The 19042-nt window shown below is 36.3% G+C and overlaps 1 protein-coding gene across 1 annotated transcript; it reads left to right on the top strand.

The window, feature by feature from the left end:
* Positions 1-3857: 3857 nt before the first annotated feature.
* On the top strand, positions 3858-4799 carry LOC102687868 (free fatty acid receptor 2). Its single transcript, XM_006641646.2, has one exon. The coding sequence runs from the start codon at positions 3858-3860 to the stop codon at positions 4797-4799; it is 942 nt and encodes a 313-aa protein (XP_006641709.1).
* Positions 4800-19042: the final 14243 nt, after the last annotated feature.

Genomic DNA, 19042 nt, shown 5'->3' with positions numbered 1-19042 from the left:
GTAATTACTGTACTACTGTAGGCTTGTGCAGTGTGCTCAGAGAAAGTCCAGTACAGGCTGTGTGCATTGTCACGCTGATTCACTGCAGTTTGAGACGCTAGGGGGAGTAGGAGAGCTCACTCTTCTGTCCCCTTCCTTTATTTCCACCTTTTGTGAAGGTTGAATTGTATAACTAGCTGAGATACACTAACTGGGATAGTTTAGAGCTGCAAAATCACACAGACATAATGGTGAAAAACTGACCAGGACTTTTACATGAGGCAAACACCAATATCATATAAGAAAGAATCCTTTTCAAACATTTTAATAGGAAAATATCATTTGTCTTCGGATATTCCCTGCACTTCTGTACGAACTTCCCTACTTCATTGTGAGCACCAATAAACCCTGTGTGTCTCCCCTGAACCCTGTCTATGGTCCTTTTTCTGGATTTGCCACCTCGCATAGTGTCTAAACACCATCCTCTGGGGGAGACCAACCCAGCTTCTGTGACACCGGTCCTGTAGCGTCTCCCCTTTGTCGCCTGCTTTGAGTTTCATAACTCCTTTCCACTTCCTGCCATACTCCAGTTAATGTACAACTCCCCTATATCTCTGGCGAGCTCCGGAGCGTGCAGGAGTTAATTTCTAAATAAAGATTTGAAACAGAATTAAAAGTTTTCACTGGAGAAAGAAAAGGTTTTTGCTTAAATCCACTTTAGAAGAGAAAGAAATTAAAATGAAATAACAGAAGTACAGTTCTTGCCATTCTTAGGGAACTTAAGTCTCAACTCTGCATCCAGCGCACTGCAGCTGGGTGATTAAATTTTCTGCCTCAGAAGGGGGAACCTAAAACAACATTTCTTTCTTCACACCAAAACCCCTCAGCCAATGGAATGAGCTACTGACATTCTCAATTCCACAGAAGCTGGATTGAGAGTCAGTGTTGTACCACAGTGTTGAGACACCGCTGAAAGAGAGCTGGTGCTCTGAACAGTCACCCTGTGTGAATGGATGTCTGTGGTTCACGTTTTAAGGGTCTGAAATATACTGTATGATCATAAATGCAATTGTCTGGAGAGACCAATCTTGACAATTAATCAAATTCAACACAAAAGTGAAGGCTAAAGGAATTTTTTGTACTTCATAGATTCTTGCTTTCTTGTGTGTACTGTGTGTGTGTGCTTTTCTCATCTTTCTCTGTTTTGATTTATATGAAAGGAAAACCAAATTTAGCATTTTTAAATAATCCATTTTAATTGTGTCTTATCATGACAAAGAAATGTATAAGGCTTTAAAAACTGGGAGGGTATAATTTGGTTAATACACAACATCATTAAAACAGTAATAACAAATCCCTTGGGTTTTCTATTGGGGTCACAGTATATTGTGCTGTGCCCTCAAAACAAGTCTGAGGGTGTTATAGGTGTGAGGTTTGTTGTACATTAGCCTGGAGCTCTGCGAGCTGGAATTGGCGACAGTCTCTAGGCTACTTAATGTCTTCACCTTTCCTCCTGCAAATATTAATGTGGCTCAGTTGTGGTTTGTGATAATTATGTTCATCACAACATATACAGTATAATGGTATAATGGGAAAGGTATGATTTCTACATGTGCATAATTCTGTTGTATACACCAACATTTTTCAGCATTAAATAGTGTGCATTAAAATGTTTTTTCAACAGAGAACAAGAGGAGAACACATTATTTTTCAATGCGACAGAATATTTTAATGCAGTATAGTCACAAGGTAACATTACTATGTTAAACTGCACAAATGACTTTGTCAGAATGGAAGTACAAGTTTTAAAGCATTTTATCTAATATATACAAGTAAACACTTTCAGATGTTAAGTATTACAAGAGTAAGCTGAGAGCATATTGCATGTTGGGCAAGAATGGCTGGTTATTTGATTCAAGTCAAATGCTTCCACCAACTGTCTGTTATGAGGAACTACAATTTATGAGAAAAGGCTGACTGATAACTCAAGTAATCATGTTCATTTGATAGCTGCATAATATAATTGTCCATTATATTGTAATAAGGGTAATCAATGGAAACAGATCGTTATAGAAATCCCAGTAGAATATGGAGCTTGCCTTTCACAGAGCATAAAGGTCCTGACTGCTGTTGCCAGTACAATACGAATTTATCAGTAGACAAAAAAAAGCACAAAAAAAATAAAGATGTTCATAAAAAAAGAAAAAAAAGGTACAAATAGCTGTATTTTAGAAAATGCTGAAGAGAACAGATGAGTTCTAAGCCTTGATTTAAAAACACAGATGGACTCTGCAGTTTTGATAAATAGAGATATAAGTCTCAGTCCCAGATTTGGGGAATGCAATTCAGTCCCGAGACTGCTTTTTATTCATATTAAGCAGGTGTGTAGGCAACAAGCAGACCTGCCAGGTACAGTGGGATTCTCCTATTCAAAGACCTAATTTGAGATGGTGAATCTACAATTACAGAATTGTAAATCAATATTTTAAATGGGATAACACTGTAAGAAGTTCTGGCAATTTTTTTGTCAGTATACTGTACAAGGAGCTGTACAAGAAGCTGTAAATATGATAGAGAGTAAAGTACAACTTTATCCTTTTAAGTTGTTTTTGTTCTAATTAATCAGTGTTACTGGCACCGTCACAGCACTCCCATTACCAAATATATATCTATCAAAAGGCTACAGCATTGGACATGTTTTTCTTTTATTGCTATATGAGTGTTGTTGAATTATTTGAATGCACTGACCATTGCTTCCTGTAAAGCTCATTTATTCTGAGCCATTTCACTAACTGGTAGATAATGCTGGTGCTTCTTAGCTTCTCATTGTGTGTCACTCCACCTGTAATTAAACCTTCTATTTAAGCCTGAATTTTATTGGCATGTTTCATTATTTAGTTCTGCATGACTTGGCACAGAGAAGAGACAATAAAGGATGTGACCAACAGCTCTTAAGCTTCAGTGCTGGGATTTATTGTTCATTCTGCAGTACAGATTTTTTGGGCAGACCTATTTTAACATATTTTGTGATAAGACAGAACCATGAGTAAGAATATCAACATTGCTGCTCGCTGTCAGGGTTTCACGTAAGATAGAAGATTTTTATCCAAAAGGCAAAGACGAAATAGGATTACTATCTGATCTGTAAGCCAACTTTGCTGGAATGCATCTGATGAAGAGATGTATTAGCCTTGTGGAATATATTTACATGGATTAGACTTAATCAGGTCGCTAGTAAAACAAGGAGCTTCTACTGGATGGAAAAGAAAAGTTTAAAAGTGAATCTGAAAATACTTTGTCACCGGGATGTTATGAGCTGCACAAGTCTGAATACCTGTGGTATGAATCTTCTAGGTCATGTAAGAGAATGAGGTGAAGAAGCTACTTTGGAAGGAATCTGCATATTCAGAAGAGAGTCTGAAATTTACTTCAAGATCTCTACAGCACATGTATGGACTGTTTTACAGAATAATATGGGATTTTCTTGAAAAAACAGTTCTCTTCAACAGAAAAACATTTTCTTCAGATTGACAGCACCATATACTGCATGTGTATTTGAGAGGGAAAAAAAAGACAAATTGGCACATCTAGAAAGTAAAGTTGAATTACCCTTTTCAGCCAATGATTAACAGATGCAGAAACATTCTTACAACTCTGACGCGAATCTTTTAACTGTTTTCCATCTCTTTGAGCAACAAAGTCTCTACACAAACCTGTACCTAAGAAGGAAACAAGCCAAAAGGTTCTGAAGACACTTTAAACCAAATGGAATATTGCAACATGATATATTTATGAAGTCCTTATTCAATTTTCACAGTTACTAAGAATGCCTGCATACAGAACCCCAACAAATATGTTTTGTTTTGTGATGTTCTAATATGGCTCCAGGTCAACTTGAACATAAAGATTATCTCTTTCTTACTGTCTACTCTCTCACACTACTGCTGGGCCTGCCTTCCAATATCCTAGTGCTAGCTGCCTTTGTCAACAAAGCAAGGACCGAAGGCACCACTCCCAATGTCGTTTATGTCATAAATCTTTGCTTGGCTAACTTAGTCTTTGTATTATGGCTGCCCATTAAAATAGTGGAGACGTTAAAGAGTTGGACCCTTCCTGCTCTTTTGTGTCCAATTTATAACTTCTTCCACTTCAGCACAATCTATGCCAGCACACTCTTCCTGACATCGATAAGTGTGGGCCGCTATCTCAGCATCGCCTTCCCCATCAGTTACAAGCTATATAAGAAAGCCAAGAATTCCTGTTTCGTGTGTGTGTTTTTCTGGGCAATAGTCATCACCCATGTGGCTTTGGTATTAACCGTACAGGAAAATGATGAAGACCTTTTTATCTCTTCCTCCGCGGACAATACCTCGACTTGCTACAACAACTTCACGAAAGAGCAGCTGGATTTCCTGGCTCCGCTGCGTCTGGAGATGGCTGTGGTCCTGTTCTTCATTCCCCTGTTAGTGACGTCCTTCTGCTACTTCAGGTGCATCGCGCTGGTGGTGAGGTCCTGCCTGCACACCAGGAGGAAGCGCAGGGTGATAAGAGTGGCTGTGTCCACACTGATCGTTTTCGTGGTTTGTTTCGCGCCGTACAACTTCTCCCATGTGGTGGGGTTCATCCGGCATGAGAACGTCGAGTGGAGGGGAGAGGCGCTTCTCACCAGCACTTGCAATGTCTTCCTGGAGCCCATCATCATGTTCTTCCTGTCCTCCTCTACCGAGCACCGCTTAAACCACTGCTGTCAGCTCCCGAGGGAGACGTTCTCGGAGACCAATTGCAAAGCTCCCCCATCACACAACAAGAGGCAAGAATGATTCAACTGCCATGACTGCTGCTCGGAAAGTAAACGCTTGATTTGATAAAAATGTATATTTTAAATGAAAAATGTAAGCAGCAGGAAATATGTGCAACTAAATTAAAATTGGTCTGTTGAGACCTCTTCACCTCAATGTAATTGTTTAAGTATAAAGCAATGAGCAAGATAATATAAGATTTCCAGGTTTCTTTAATAGCTAGTATTTGGAAGGTAAAATGCCAGTTCCCAGTCCTAGTGGGTTATCATCTGACTACAGTGCTTAATTACTTTATTTATTCACTTTGTTGTTTTTTCAGTACCTTTATGACCAGATTGTGTTTGAATGCTGGTTCTGAAGAAGTCCATTAGGTTGAATTTGTCCATATTTCTGCTGATTCAAGTGCTCCATGGTCTTTACTATTCAAAATCAAAAGATCCATTAACTTAGCTTGTCAGTGAACTGGACATACAGTACCTTTGAATGTGGGAATGGAGGCTCTTCTATAATGGTTGCTCTTCTCTGGACTGATTCCAGAAAAGAACTGCCTTTTACCAAAACTGTAAAGGAACTAACATGATGAAAATAATGTACTAAACTGAAAAATTAATTAAGTAACAGAGAGTTCAGATGGAACCAAAAACCAAAAGTCATGGGATGCACACACCTAATGTGAGAGTTCAAGTGACGTTTGAATTTTTAACATCCATTGAAGATTCATTGATTGTTCTTAGTTTCCACCTCCTTATCTGCTACTTTGGAGACAGGCAACTAGACATTTGTTTCTTGATCTGGGGATCTTTATGGGGATCTTATTGGTCTTCATGAATCGTGTCACATTCATACAATGCATAAAATCTAGTGCAATGTCTAATTTTAAAATGCCATGAAATGAATGTTGCCTTAACTGAAAAAGATCAAAATAGTATGTTTTGTTCCAGATGCCTCATTTTAAGAGGAAAGGTATGTTATTGACTCAATCATTTTCTCACTGCTTTGCATGTTAATTAATTAATAGGTAACACAACAATCACCTATGGCTATTATTGTACTTAAAAAAATACAAAAATCTAAACTTCTGAGTTTTGCATTGAATGTTTTCAAAATAAAAACATTCAAATATTGTATCTCAGGTTGCAAGGAACCCATTCTTAAACAGATTATACAGTATTTTTGTGTTTGTATTTAATTTCTAATGGTGCTTCCCTAAGATGTATTTTGTATTGATTACATATCTATTAATTAAGTGTCTGTGTTTTTGTTTACTCTGGCTACAAAATAATGTAAAAATAACATTCTTTAAAACATTATTAAGGGATATTATGACTGCGTAAAGAATGTTAAATACTACTGAAGAATGTTCTTTAACTAATATTAAGTGTATTTAAAGGCTGTGAGCAGAGCTTAATTTTCATGTCTTGCACAACGTGGTTTAAATAGTTTTCATGATGCAGATCATCAAAAGCAAATTACCTTGATTTACTCTGCAGATCTGACTGTAAATCTTGCTGACAAAGTAATGGGCAGTGTAGATTATGAACTGATTACAGATATGAATTCAGGAGAGGCATCTCACCAAAACTATAATGAAATCCACTGCTGACTTTTTCAATGTGCTTTAAGTGATTGTAACTGGCATGTGCAAAAAAATCTCATGACGTGAAATACACTACACTATACAAAATCATTGTATTGCAAAGTGACAAATACAGTACTAGTGCATTGCTTCCTAAAATAATAAATATTATCCTTTAGGACATCAGGGAAATTATACTTTACTGCGTGCTGTTTCATAATGGGCATATCAGCCTTCTTTTTAAACATAGAATTATTAACTCATAGAATAATTACCTATCTATGTAATTATGTGCAGAGCCTGATATTCTGGCATGCTGACATAGAATCACTTAACATTTACTCATATAGTGATCTTAGATAGGCCAAATGGTTTCGTTGATGATTACATTTACTTATCTGTTTTTTTCCTAACATGAAAATAAAACCAATACGACACCACTTAATTACTCAGACTGTTCGTTTTTTGATAGTGTCTTCCTCGGTACTGACCTTTATAATGATGGTAGACCCGTACATAAGTGCCTGTATTGGACACAGCTCTTATTGAAAATAGAATGTTTAAACGAGCAGACAGCTTAATGAGCTGCCTCCTGTGTGTCATTGCCGGTGGTAGCGTATATGTTAGTGAACACCGAAAATGCAGGTGTGGGAACAGGAAGGGTTTCTCTGCAAAGCTGTTGGGAGATTATTGGAAGACTCCTCTCATTCATTAAATGTTTTCCAGTGATTTCTCAGGTCTCCATACAAGACTCTTAATGTTGTTCTAAAAGGACTTTCATGATTTTTATTCAATCATGTTTGCTTGGCCTTTGCCACACGTTTATTGTTACAGGAATAAGATTGCTAACACCTAAAGAAAGCTCCCTAGGCAAACCACTGTTTCATCTTTCTGCTTTTCAATGTGGAATTAACTTTCTCTTGCTCCTTTGCTAGAAGTTGTCAATCAGTTGAGAAATTCGCTGACCAAGTGAATATACTGTACAGCATATCGTTTTACGAGACACTGTCTTTACAGTAGGTTTTGCCCACATTTTACAGACCTTTTGTGCCCTTGACCTGTATTTCTGGCATACATTAAAAGCAACATACAGGAATAACAGACATATTTCTTTTCAACCTAACTTTGGAGGACTTCTTTTTTTCCCCTTTTTTTTTAGATAATAACACAAAAAATCTTACATTCACAAAGAAATATTCAAAAACTTGCTACTAATACTCTTAACATCCAGTGCCATTCAAGTATGTCTCTAATGAGCCCCAAACATTCCTATACTCATTAAGTTTCCCCTGTAAATTATATGAAATCTTTTCAAATTTAACTTGTGATACAGCCAATTTAATCCATTCTTTGTATAACGGTCCTGTACTGTCCACCCATTTTCACAATATTATTTTTTTAGCAATAATACAGAGAGTCAAAAAAGTTTTTTTATATTGAATTGCTACTTTACCCTTTGATAAATTACCAAGGATACATAATGGGAGTACAGTAAGTGGAACTGAGATATTTAGGTACTGCACCTGAGGTACCAGAATGACTGTATGTGCTGACAATATCATAATAAGCGCAATAGTGATCCTTTATGTGTGTTACATTTTGAACAAATTCCTGTATTTTGCCACTTCATCTTTTTCAATTTTTCTGTGGCACTGTCTTCTGGGATGTTTTCTGGCATTTGTTTTACGGGATCATTTTGAAATGATCACATCTCAGATGATTGGTATTTGTTTTCTTATAAAACAGAGTTTTGTTACTTAAAGATGTATATGTTCTCAGATATTCTTTTCAATGTGATTTGAAATGCGAACCATAAAGTAAACCATTTGAGCAAGCTTTTTTATTTTTGTTTGCAAAAAATCCGAATGAAATAACTAGAGAAAATCATTGCTGAACATTCAAAACAATACATCTTCTGCTTTATGCACACTCGAACTTTAGCCCTTCATTTACGAGGCCCTGTAGGTAACAGATGGGTCCCATCATTTCCTCCCTAATTGCTATCTCTCCTTTGTTTACTGGTGCCTTGTTACCAAGTTTCCAGACAGCAGAGAGTTTCCATGTTTTTCACAAACTGGCAAGATGGTGCATGATTCATAGGTGAATCAACCTGGATCTTGGTGTGAAACCAAAAAGACATTAACCAAGCCAAACTAATTAGTTTGTACTGAGCATACAGTACATTGTTCACAACTGTCTGCTTTCTACGAGATTAAAATATAAGAGAGGTACAGTAACAATGAAAGGTGACCATTTGTTTTATCTTTCTCATTTGTTTTCTAGCAGTGAGGATCTCGCCCAGCCATTTCTTTGACAGAAACTAATAAATCAAAATGGATGAGTAGTTTTTCCTTTACACTGTGATATGTGTGCTTCTCCATAGCTTCCACTTGTGTCTTCTAGTTTGTTTTTCACTGTGGATTCTGAAGAAGTCTACACTCTTTGCCTCCGACGTATTTGTGTATCAAAAATAACATTTGCAGCTGTTTTCAGACTGCTATCACACATGGTATGGTAAGAAAGAAAAGATCAGAATGAGCTTTTTTATCTGACTGAAGCAAATAAATTCTGCAGTAATGCTCCAAAAATGTCCGAGAGGTTTTGGGGGTATTAATTATTATTAGACTTCCATTCTCACTACAGTCTGTAGTGAGAGTGGAAGTCTAGAACTCAACCTCCTCCTGAACTGTTAAATAACACTGTTCAGCTCTTTATGAAGCTAACAGTCTCCCCTGAGGCAAGCATTCCATGCCTTAGCTGAGGTCTTGCACCCCTATCTTCCCTTTGTCTTCTTTCTTTCCCTTAGGCATAGATGAGTTTATGAACTCCCAAGTGATCTAATTCATATTCACCAATGCGAATCCATCATGATACAGTGTATTAGGCATACCGTGTGTTGTTTTTATCCCAGGTGACATACACACAGTGGTTGCTGTCCACTCAAAGCAAAAGGCGTTGAACAGGTAAGAGACAAAGTCATCGAACAATTGAGAATAGTCGAAACCTAGGAAACATGACTAAATGCGTGCTTAAAAAGAAACTGTTTAATATGAAATGTATATTGTATAAAGGCAAAATGCAAGGATTCTCAGAGGAAACACAATAATGGCAAAAAGAATACAGGCAGTACACTGAATATGACATGATAAAGAAGTACACTGAACATAACATGATAAAGGAAAGTAACATGGTTATAGATCATATCAAACAATTCCTTTGACATTTTTTTTAATACAGTATTTGAATCAGATCACCTAAGAAGGAATGTTGGACTACCGGAGCCATTTACTGACTAAAATGTGAGGCTTATGTATAATTAGTTACTGTCTTACAAGTTTATTATGAAATAATTATTTGCATAATACAAACATAAAAACAGCCTTGTAAGAGAATTGTTTTGTGAGATTCTTAAAAAAGGCTTTGGGTTTGTACTTGGTAGCTTGAAGGAGTAATGCTCTAGATAGCATTTTATTTAGTGCTCATCTCTACATGGCTAAAATCAAGTGCTCTCTCAAGCACATACTGTATGACTCTGACCCAGGTGTAAGAGTTCATTGAAACTTCTGTAGGCTGTTGAATTAATAAATATGTGTCGAGCCGGGAGACAGGAGAGCCGCACAGCACAGCACAGATGCTGAATAAACAAACTGAATTTCACTGATGTTGACAACTGGAAACTTGGCAGCAGCAACTTTTGAAACTCTCAAGATGTCACAGGGAGACTGCAGTGAAGAGGGCAGTAAAAAAGAAATTGTTTTCTAGTCATCTTTGTGTAACCTTCAGAATACCAAAAGCATGTATTGTGTCTGAAAGATAAGATCTTCTCTGTGCTCTCACGCGTTGACAGTTGCAGTATTTACTGTTACAGTACATTTTAACATACTCTGCTGCATTCTCAAGCAATGAAAATGTAAATAATTATTGGAAAACTCTGATGATTCTGAAAAAAGAAAACATCAATAGTCATAAACCGAGAACACATTTTCTATGTTTAACACATACAGATGCAGACATTCTAGAAAGTATGCGTTTTATTACTACAATAACTAGTGTACTGTAAGTATTCACAGAAATGGTTAAAACATAATAACTTTTTACGAAGTATATTAACTTAATATAGTCAGAAGGAGCATGCAAAAACATTTCTAAAATAACCACAGTATGTAACCGAATGAAAGACTTTGATGCTTAAAACGTTTAGGAAGAAAGTGGAATACTGGTGTGTATTTTTTATTTAAACTACCAATATGAGCCATATACAGATTACATAAAATGTTTATGTTCCCAAATAAATATCATTTAGGACCTTCAGAAGCATTATGCTCTTCTTCTTTTTATGCTCAGCTACTAAAATTTCCCGTTGTAAAATTCCATATAAATACTCAATACTAAGTGGATTAAAACATGCATGGTAAAGAGATTAAATGATTAAATTGTTTCAGTAATAATCAATGAAACCACAACTGCCCCTGTTGGTCATTTTGGCCAGCCAAATCATGTACCGCGGTACACCGCAGTGCACTGTGGGTAATTTTGCGTGGTACGGGGCTGTTCTGTGCATTTTGAATGGCTGCATCTGCAGGACCACAACATTTGAAGTAACCATGTTAATTGCAATTTACATTGCATAATGATGGATGTTTATTTGATTGATAAATGTACAGCAGTTCAAAACAGACATCTCAGCTTTCCACTTATAGAAGATAAGTACAGTATCTATACAGTATTTGTAGTCCATGCTGATTGCTCCCTTCATGCTCTGAGTACTTCGCAGGAAGTGCCATATTATCAATGTATTGACCCACTTTGTAATAGCTAATTTATTTTTGAGGAACAGAGGTTAGAAGAGGTTTTATTTAGTATGGTCCTTTTCTTGTAATTAATTTCCTTTTTATTTAGTTTTAATTGCATTTTGTTGAAAGCTTTTGAGACACACTGCTGTGCAAATGTCTTAGGCATCTTAAATTAATTTAGGTGTATAAATTTACCTTAATGAACCACACAAATTGAAATCCAGTAATAGTAGTTCACGTGGCTTCAGAATACATACACCTTTCTCTGTGGGTGCCGCAGTCAATTCCTGGATTTCAAGCACACATTCCCCCAAAAGAGCAAGGAGCTTTTAAAATAACCCTGGGATAAAGTGGTATTGAGGCACAAACCAGGTGAAGGATTAAAAAAAAAAAACATTTTATAAAGCCATAACATCTCTAGTATGGTTAAGTCAGTGATAAGGTGGTGAAATGTATAACAGGTTGTCCCTTCAAATTGAGCTGCCCAGCAAGGAGGAAACTTGTGAAGGATTATTACATGCAATATGAAATAATTTATGGTAATTACATGCAATTATCATTAAATAATGATAAGTGTTCTTATCATTATTTTCATTATGCTGCTCTTCTTTTTTGTTTTTATTTATTATTATTGCAATCACAAATTCTACTGTTGTAGAAGTGATAGGGACAGGTTATTTATTACACAATCGACTCTAATCATACAATTTTATTGTTATCATACCAAGATACATCGTATTCTCAGGCTTAAAGCTGATGAGAATTTGGGCCTGGCTGGGTGTCAGGATGGCCAGCTATCGAACTTCAGCTGTTCTAAATGAGTAATTATCACTTGCAGGGAGAGAAGAAGAGTCATGTGAGGGAAAGGAGCTGATGTGATTGGCTCTGCATGGAATTAGACACACCTCTAAGTTAATTAAGAGCTTTATAAGAGTAGAAAGGGTTCAGAATATGTTTAGACTCTAAGCTGGTAGGAGCTGATGAATGAGAGCTATACTGAGGGGGTGGGAGTTGTTCTGTCTAAAATTCTAGATGTTGTAATACCTTTAGGACACTCCAAATATTTTAGTTGATAACTCTTATATAAAGGAATTTCACACAAAGGGCTATCCTTAAATTCTGCCCATGAGTGGAGAGTAACTTTTGTTTTTTAACCATATACTTGTGAAAGTACACAGTGGAGCTGTTAAACTCTGTGCTTGTAGATTCATCTGACTGTCCTGTAGCTTTAAATAACCCATCTTTAATAGCAGCTAAGTATTTGCAAAGATCTGTGAGATTTTTGTTGATGTATTAGTGATCTTTATTAAGAGGTTTGTTGGAAAGAGGTTCCTAAGACAAAAACACTCCTTACATAAACATTAATCCTAGTATGGGGAAAAACAGAATTAGTTATAACCACATGTTTAATGAGAATCCAACCAGATGGTCCGTAAACCATTGCCTTTAAATTTAATGTGAAAGTGCAATTTAGTGAATGCCCAATAGATGGAGGTATGTTCCTTGTTAAACAAATTTCTGAAGCCCTGGAGATTTTTTTTGTTCTTATCCTTGCTAATTTTAGAGTCTATTTACTGAAGGTCAGATGTTTCCATAATTGTTTTCCATCCAGACATTAAAATAAGTCATATTCAAAAGATATACTGGCCAGCTTGCATTTGCACTGAGGAATATCTACAGTTATGTCATAATCTTATTTGCTGAGATTTTGAACATCTGCACTAACTTTATAACACATACTGTCTCCAAACAATGTTTCTTCAGATTTCTTTTGAAACTCTTCTGAAGACCCTCCCAAGGCTAAAATATTTATCTGTGTACCCATGCTCAGATCTATACCAGAGCCAAAGCAATCACCCAGCCAGAGTTTACTTGATTTCAAACAGACTAAAGAGTTTGTGACTCCTCCAATGGATGGGTACATTTCAGTGCTTTGCGCAAGGTTACAGTGACAGTGTCTGCAGCAGGGACTTGAAGCTTCAGCCTATCAGTTATCTGTCCAAAGACGTGCTGGTAGGTTAATTGGCTTCTTGAAGAAACTGGCCTTGATAAGAGTGTGTGTGTTTGTGTCTGCGTCTGTGTGTACCTTGCGATGGACTGGCGTCCCATCCAGGGTGTATTCTCCATTGTGCCCATTGCTTGCCAGGATAGGCTCCAGCTTCCCCGTGACCCTGGATAAAGGGATTTGATTTTCACTTTTTACCAGCGCTGTGGTTCACGTGAAAAAGGTTCCAATTAGGGTATTTAAAAATAAGGCCAGGTATCTTGGTTGATACGTGACCTGAATGTTTGTCACAAATTCACTGATCTATCTGTTCCAATGCACCTGTCTTTCAGCATAACTTATTTTTTTTTAAAGTGGGAAGAAAAAAATGTTGCAATACTGTATACTGTACCACCCAATCTGGGAAGTCAAAATGTTCCCACGGATGTCTCGCATATATGATTCACAAATCATAAAAACCATAAAAATACCTTAGACTAGAACAGCGTTCTCTCCTCTGTGTTATTGTCTTAAAGCAGCCTTCAATCCTGTTGTTACACACTTTAGTGTCCTCTTGTTTGTACTTAGGGAGTAGCTTTCAGTTGAATAAAGCACCTAGTATTGTATTAAGCAACATTGATACCTTTCTTCTTAACTGCTTTAAATATATTCAGCTGCAAATGAAGGAATTCTTAAAAAAAGTAAAGGGAAATTTTACCGATAGCAGTGTATGCAACAGAACATTACAAACCTGAAGAATTTAGCTATGGATATGTATTTCCTTGTTTGCTTAAGGTTGGTTACTTGATTGCCATTTAATTTTATAGTTAATGTGTAAACCACAATCCCTCAGAATCAATCCCTTTAGAAAACAGCTAAGCTGCAGTATTCCACATTCCATTTAATAATTAATGACATACAGATAGTGGACAAAAAATGGAAACACCAATGTAAAGCCACTGTGTACAGTACGTGCAGCTAGTATGGTGTTATTGTATACAGTCTACCAGCAGCTGCAATTCTGCAGAACAGATGTACTGTAGTACCATTCTTCCATAAAAAAAGTCAATCAACTCACACCTGACTGATGGAGGTGGAAAATTCTATTGTATGAGTCTTTCCAGATTACGCCATAAATGCTCAGTCGGGTTTTGATTGGGTCATCTAACCACTGGTCAACGACATGTGTTCTGTTGATGGGGACACTGTCATCCTGGAAAACACCCCTTTAGGAAAGGCAGGAAAGATGTGCTGCAACATAGAGTAAGGAACTTGTTCTGAGTGCTCATCATCAAGTAGTGAACCATCAAAATCTTTGGCTGTAGGTCTTACTGTACATGTGCACTCCATTTGTCAAAAACAGAGAGAAGGATGATTCATCTGACCAAAATTTGTGGTCAGTTGAATTACAGTTGTGTTGCTTGTTTTGCCAAATGCTTGTTTTGCATTTCAAATGCACTGATGCACAGATACTATAATTCCTTTCTTGCCATAATTATAGGCACCCGGGCCTGTCCAACATTTCTATACATGACCCTAAGCATGCTGGGAATTATTTGTTTAATTAGCAGATGAATAACACCTGTGTGGAAGCACTTGCTTTCAAAATACTTTGTGTCCCATATTTCCTCATGTGTTTCAATTTTCTTGTCCACTACCAGTATTTTGGGAGTTGGCTGTGATACAGTCACTTCTCCTGTTTCAGCAAGTGCATTTCACAGAAGTGGCGATGTTTCTGGTGAAAACAGTGATGCAATAAATAGGGAGATGTAGTGATGTCATAAGAAATGTATTGCAGGGAGTCTATTTCTTTTACCAGACAACTCATTCTTTTATAAGATTCGTAAACTTTGATGGCTACCATTTCCCAGGATGAGATACAGTATGCTTGATTGGCTTTTTTCAAGTTTGTAAGTCACTCATGGGCTTGTGTGTGGAAAAACAGAAGTACAAAGTGGCAGTAAATTTGTTCTTTTACTTGTAAATCAAAACCCCCAGGGTGCTACATCTATAATTTTTAGTAAAGAAAAATCCCAACTGACATCAATAGATGTTTCAGTGTTTGGGCATCACTTTGCTCTTTCTTTATTTAAAGAAAAAATTGCTCATTTTGTTCTGATGAATTCAACTTATGCAGAAAGCTCCGAGCCACGCAAGACAAAACAAGGCCCTTACTTGTATCATTGATACTGTATTAATGACTCTCAGCCTGACACAACTAGGAACACATCAATCCAAAATCACAAGAAGTAAAGATTTATTCAGATAATTGCAGTTTTTCTTTTTTTTTTTCAGTTCCTGACTGACCATATTTGATCAAACAATTGTCACTTCCTGGCACCCTTCTCTCTGTTATTTAAAGAATATGAAAACATAACATTTTAATATCTTTATAAAATGGAAATAATAGATTTCAAAATACACAGTACACCTTTTCATTTTCGTGTTGTGTACATGCACTACTTTGCAACTCCCCAGGACTGTAAATTTTCTATTCAACTTTAATACAAGGAGCATAATACTGGTAGTATATTGTACATAAATTAATATAATATACTATGACTTTGCTGGCTAACTTAAATTTAAATTCTTCCTCAAAACATTTGAAGGACCATGAACCGTACAAGTGAGTGGTTTTATAGTAAGTCATGGTATCACAACACATGATACTCTATGATACCACACAAATGAAAATCAAAACCTTCATGGTTGCAACAGCTGTTAAGAATGCGTTATTCTAGAATTGGAGTCTAGCTTGGATTTAAGGAACCAGTAAAGGTTTATTTCATGCTGAAAAGAAAAGAGACACACTGTTTTGGCTGTGAAGCCTTCTTCTGGGTATAACCCGGATTTGGACAAAGGTAACTTTCAATCCCAGACACTGCTACTCCTACTGTAGTATACAGAAGGATTTGTTTACAAACCAAAAGAAATAAGCTTCTTTTGACGTCCTTTGACTGCAAACTATCAAAAACACATCCATCTGATTCATCCTCCAGTTGAAAATAAAAACAGGAGGTGTTCTTTTACAAAACGTGCAGTATGTTTCTGGCACAAACTGGCCATGATGTTGAAGCTGATGAACTGGGTACTTTCTGAAAACAGCTGGTTCGTGTAGGTTTTGATTACCAAATTAAGAAAAATCCCAACTGACATCAATAGATGTTTCAGTGTTTGGGCATCACTTTGCTCTTTCTTTATTTATAGAAAAAATTGCTCATTTTGTTCTGATGAATTCAACTTATGCAGAAAGCTCCGAGCCACGCAAGACAAAACAAGGCCCTTACTTGTATCATTGATACTGTATTAATGACTCTCAGCCTGACACAACTAGGAAGACATCAATCCAAAATCACAAGAAGTAAAGATTTATTCAGATAATTGCAGTTTTTCTTTTTTTTTTTCAGTTCCTGACTGACCATATTTGATCAAACAATTGTCACTTCCTGGCACCCTTCTCTCTGTTATTTAAAGAATATGAAAACATAACATTTTAATATCTTTATAAAATGGAAATAATAGATTTCAAAATACACAGTACACCTTTTCATTTTCGTGTTGTGTACATGCACTACTTTGCAACTCCCCAGGACTGTAAATTTTCTATTCAACTTTAATACAAGGAGCATAATACTGGTAGTATATTGTACACAAATTAATATAATATACTATGACTTTGCTGGCTAACTTAAATTTAAATTCTTCCTCAAAACATTTGAAGGACCATGAACCGTACAAGTGAGTGGTTTTATAGTAAGTCATGGTATCACAACACATGATACTCTATGATACCACACAAATGAAAATCAAAACCTTCATGGTTGCAACAGCTGTTAAGAATGCGTTATTCTAGAATTGGAGTCTAGCTTGGATTTAAGGAACCAGTAAAGGTTTATTTCATGCTGAAAAGAAAAGAGACACACTGTTTTGGCTGTGAAGCCTTCTTCTGGGTATAACCCGGATTTGGACAAAGGTAACTTTCAATCCCAGACACTGCTACTCCTACTGTAGTATACAGAAGGATTTGTTTACAAACCAAAAGAAATAAGCTTCTTTTGACGTCGTTTGACTGCAAACTATCAAAAACACATCCATCTGATTCATCCTCCAGTTGAAAATAAAAACAGGAGGTGTTCTTTTACAAAACGTGCAGTATGTTTCTGGCACAAACTGGCCATGATGTTGAAGCTGATGAACTGGGTACTTTCTGAAAACAGCTGGTTCGTGTAGGTTTTGATTACCAAATTAACAGGAAAAGCTAAACAACCTGCTATGCTTTGTAAGCTTCCTTATGTTTTTTTTTTTTACTTATGAGAAGTGGTTTGTTTTGAAATGTTGGACTTTTCAGACTTTCACAGTCTTCCTGGTTTACCTTCAGCCAACATTGATCGAGGTTAATCTTATTTTCTTCACATATTCATCATACATTCTAGTTGTAATAGAAATAAGATAAGGAGCCCTATTTTCTTGTTCTGCATATCAGAACTGCGTTGCCTTATTTAACCAAATGCACAAAAACATTTAAGTAAGATGCTTTAGAAATAACATTCACAAATATTTACCTCTCTGACTAAGTGTAAGGAGTGAGTCACTTCTCTGCGTTACAGTCTATAGCATTCCTGCATTTCTGAATGATAAGAAATATTGACATAATAATGTTGTACTGTATAAATATAAGGCAGTTCTAGAGTTCTGTACCACTACTTCTAGTAGCTGCTGTTATTTAAACGTTTGAACTATATGAGTGTATATTCTACAATGTAAAAAATGCATAAAAAACGCGAAAAGGAATATTGGGCTTCTGGAAACTGGAAGTGTTTGACAAGATTTCACTAAGATAAAAATGGGGAGATAAGATTATTGGGCCATGTGGAAATCATAGAGCAAATTGCAATACTTAATTCACACAACACTTCTTAAACGGTCACAGTAGCTTTTATGAATGGAGGCTGGGAGTGAGATCTTTAACTCTGGTGCCAACATTTCCATTTTACATTTTAGCATAATGCAAATTCCGAATTTCCTAATTTCTCACTTTACACATGTATATTTTATTTGTACTTAGGATTTGCTCAGAGTGAAAATTTTGTTCTTCCAAAAGGATAGGTCAATATCATTTTTAGCTGCGTCTATTTATGGAAATAACATTCAAGTCATCTTCACTTTCTCAAGTGGTTGGGATTTCCCTTATTTCTGTTCATTCCTTTTTTTCAACCATTTACACATTTTCAATTCAATTTTAGAGCAAACCATTTTATTGCACACATATCCTCACAATTTGGAATTGATTATTAAGTACCCTGTTCTCACATAGTAAAAATTAGAAAGTACAAACCAGCTAACGAGACCTATAGACCTTTCTGTAGTAAAAAAAGGCCTGCATACTCCAGAGAAGTCACAGAATTTCCTGTGTCACTAGGAACCAAAGGGGGTCTGATTGACAAATCTCAACCTTACCTTAGTATTGCAAGCTGACTCATAGAGTCAGAGAATCCTGGTCACATTTGTTTTTTTTATTGTCTGATTTCTTTTTTTTATTATTATAAAATGAAATGCAAAATACAAGAATGATACCATAAACATAGAAGAAAGAAGGCAGAAAGAGAAAATGCTAGAGGGAGGTGCAAGTCATATTGATTATACTGTATTACAGTATTTGTTGAAGCTAGAGAAATTCAGAATAAAAGATTAAACTCTTCTAAGTTTTATGTATAAAACGACTAAACTGCAATGGAGATATAAGACCTGTTGAGGGAGATCTGCTTAGAGACTAGACCAAATCACATTTTTGTCCTACTTGCTTTTTTTTAATTTCAGACTAAATCGAGAAATGGTGTTTACTCCATAAACAATTTGAGAAATCTGAGAATGTGCGAGGAGGTCGAATTCTAATGTCGAGAAATACTCTCTG

This window comes from Lepisosteus oculatus, chromosome 27, assembly GCF_040954835.1.
Source record: "Lepisosteus oculatus isolate fLepOcu1 chromosome 27, fLepOcu1.hap2, whole genome shotgun sequence".
NCBI classification, from domain to species: Eukaryota; Metazoa; Chordata; class Actinopteri; order Semionotiformes; family Lepisosteidae; genus Lepisosteus; species Lepisosteus oculatus.
The sequence above is the reverse complement of the archived record's forward strand: the minus strand, read 5'-3'. Positions and strand labels throughout refer to the sequence as shown.

Excerpts from the sequence above, each read along its gene's own strand:
- LOC102687868 (XM_006641646.2), top strand. The coding sequence starts at position 3,858 with ATGGCTCCAGGTCAACTTGAACATAAAGATTATCTCTTTCTTACTGTC.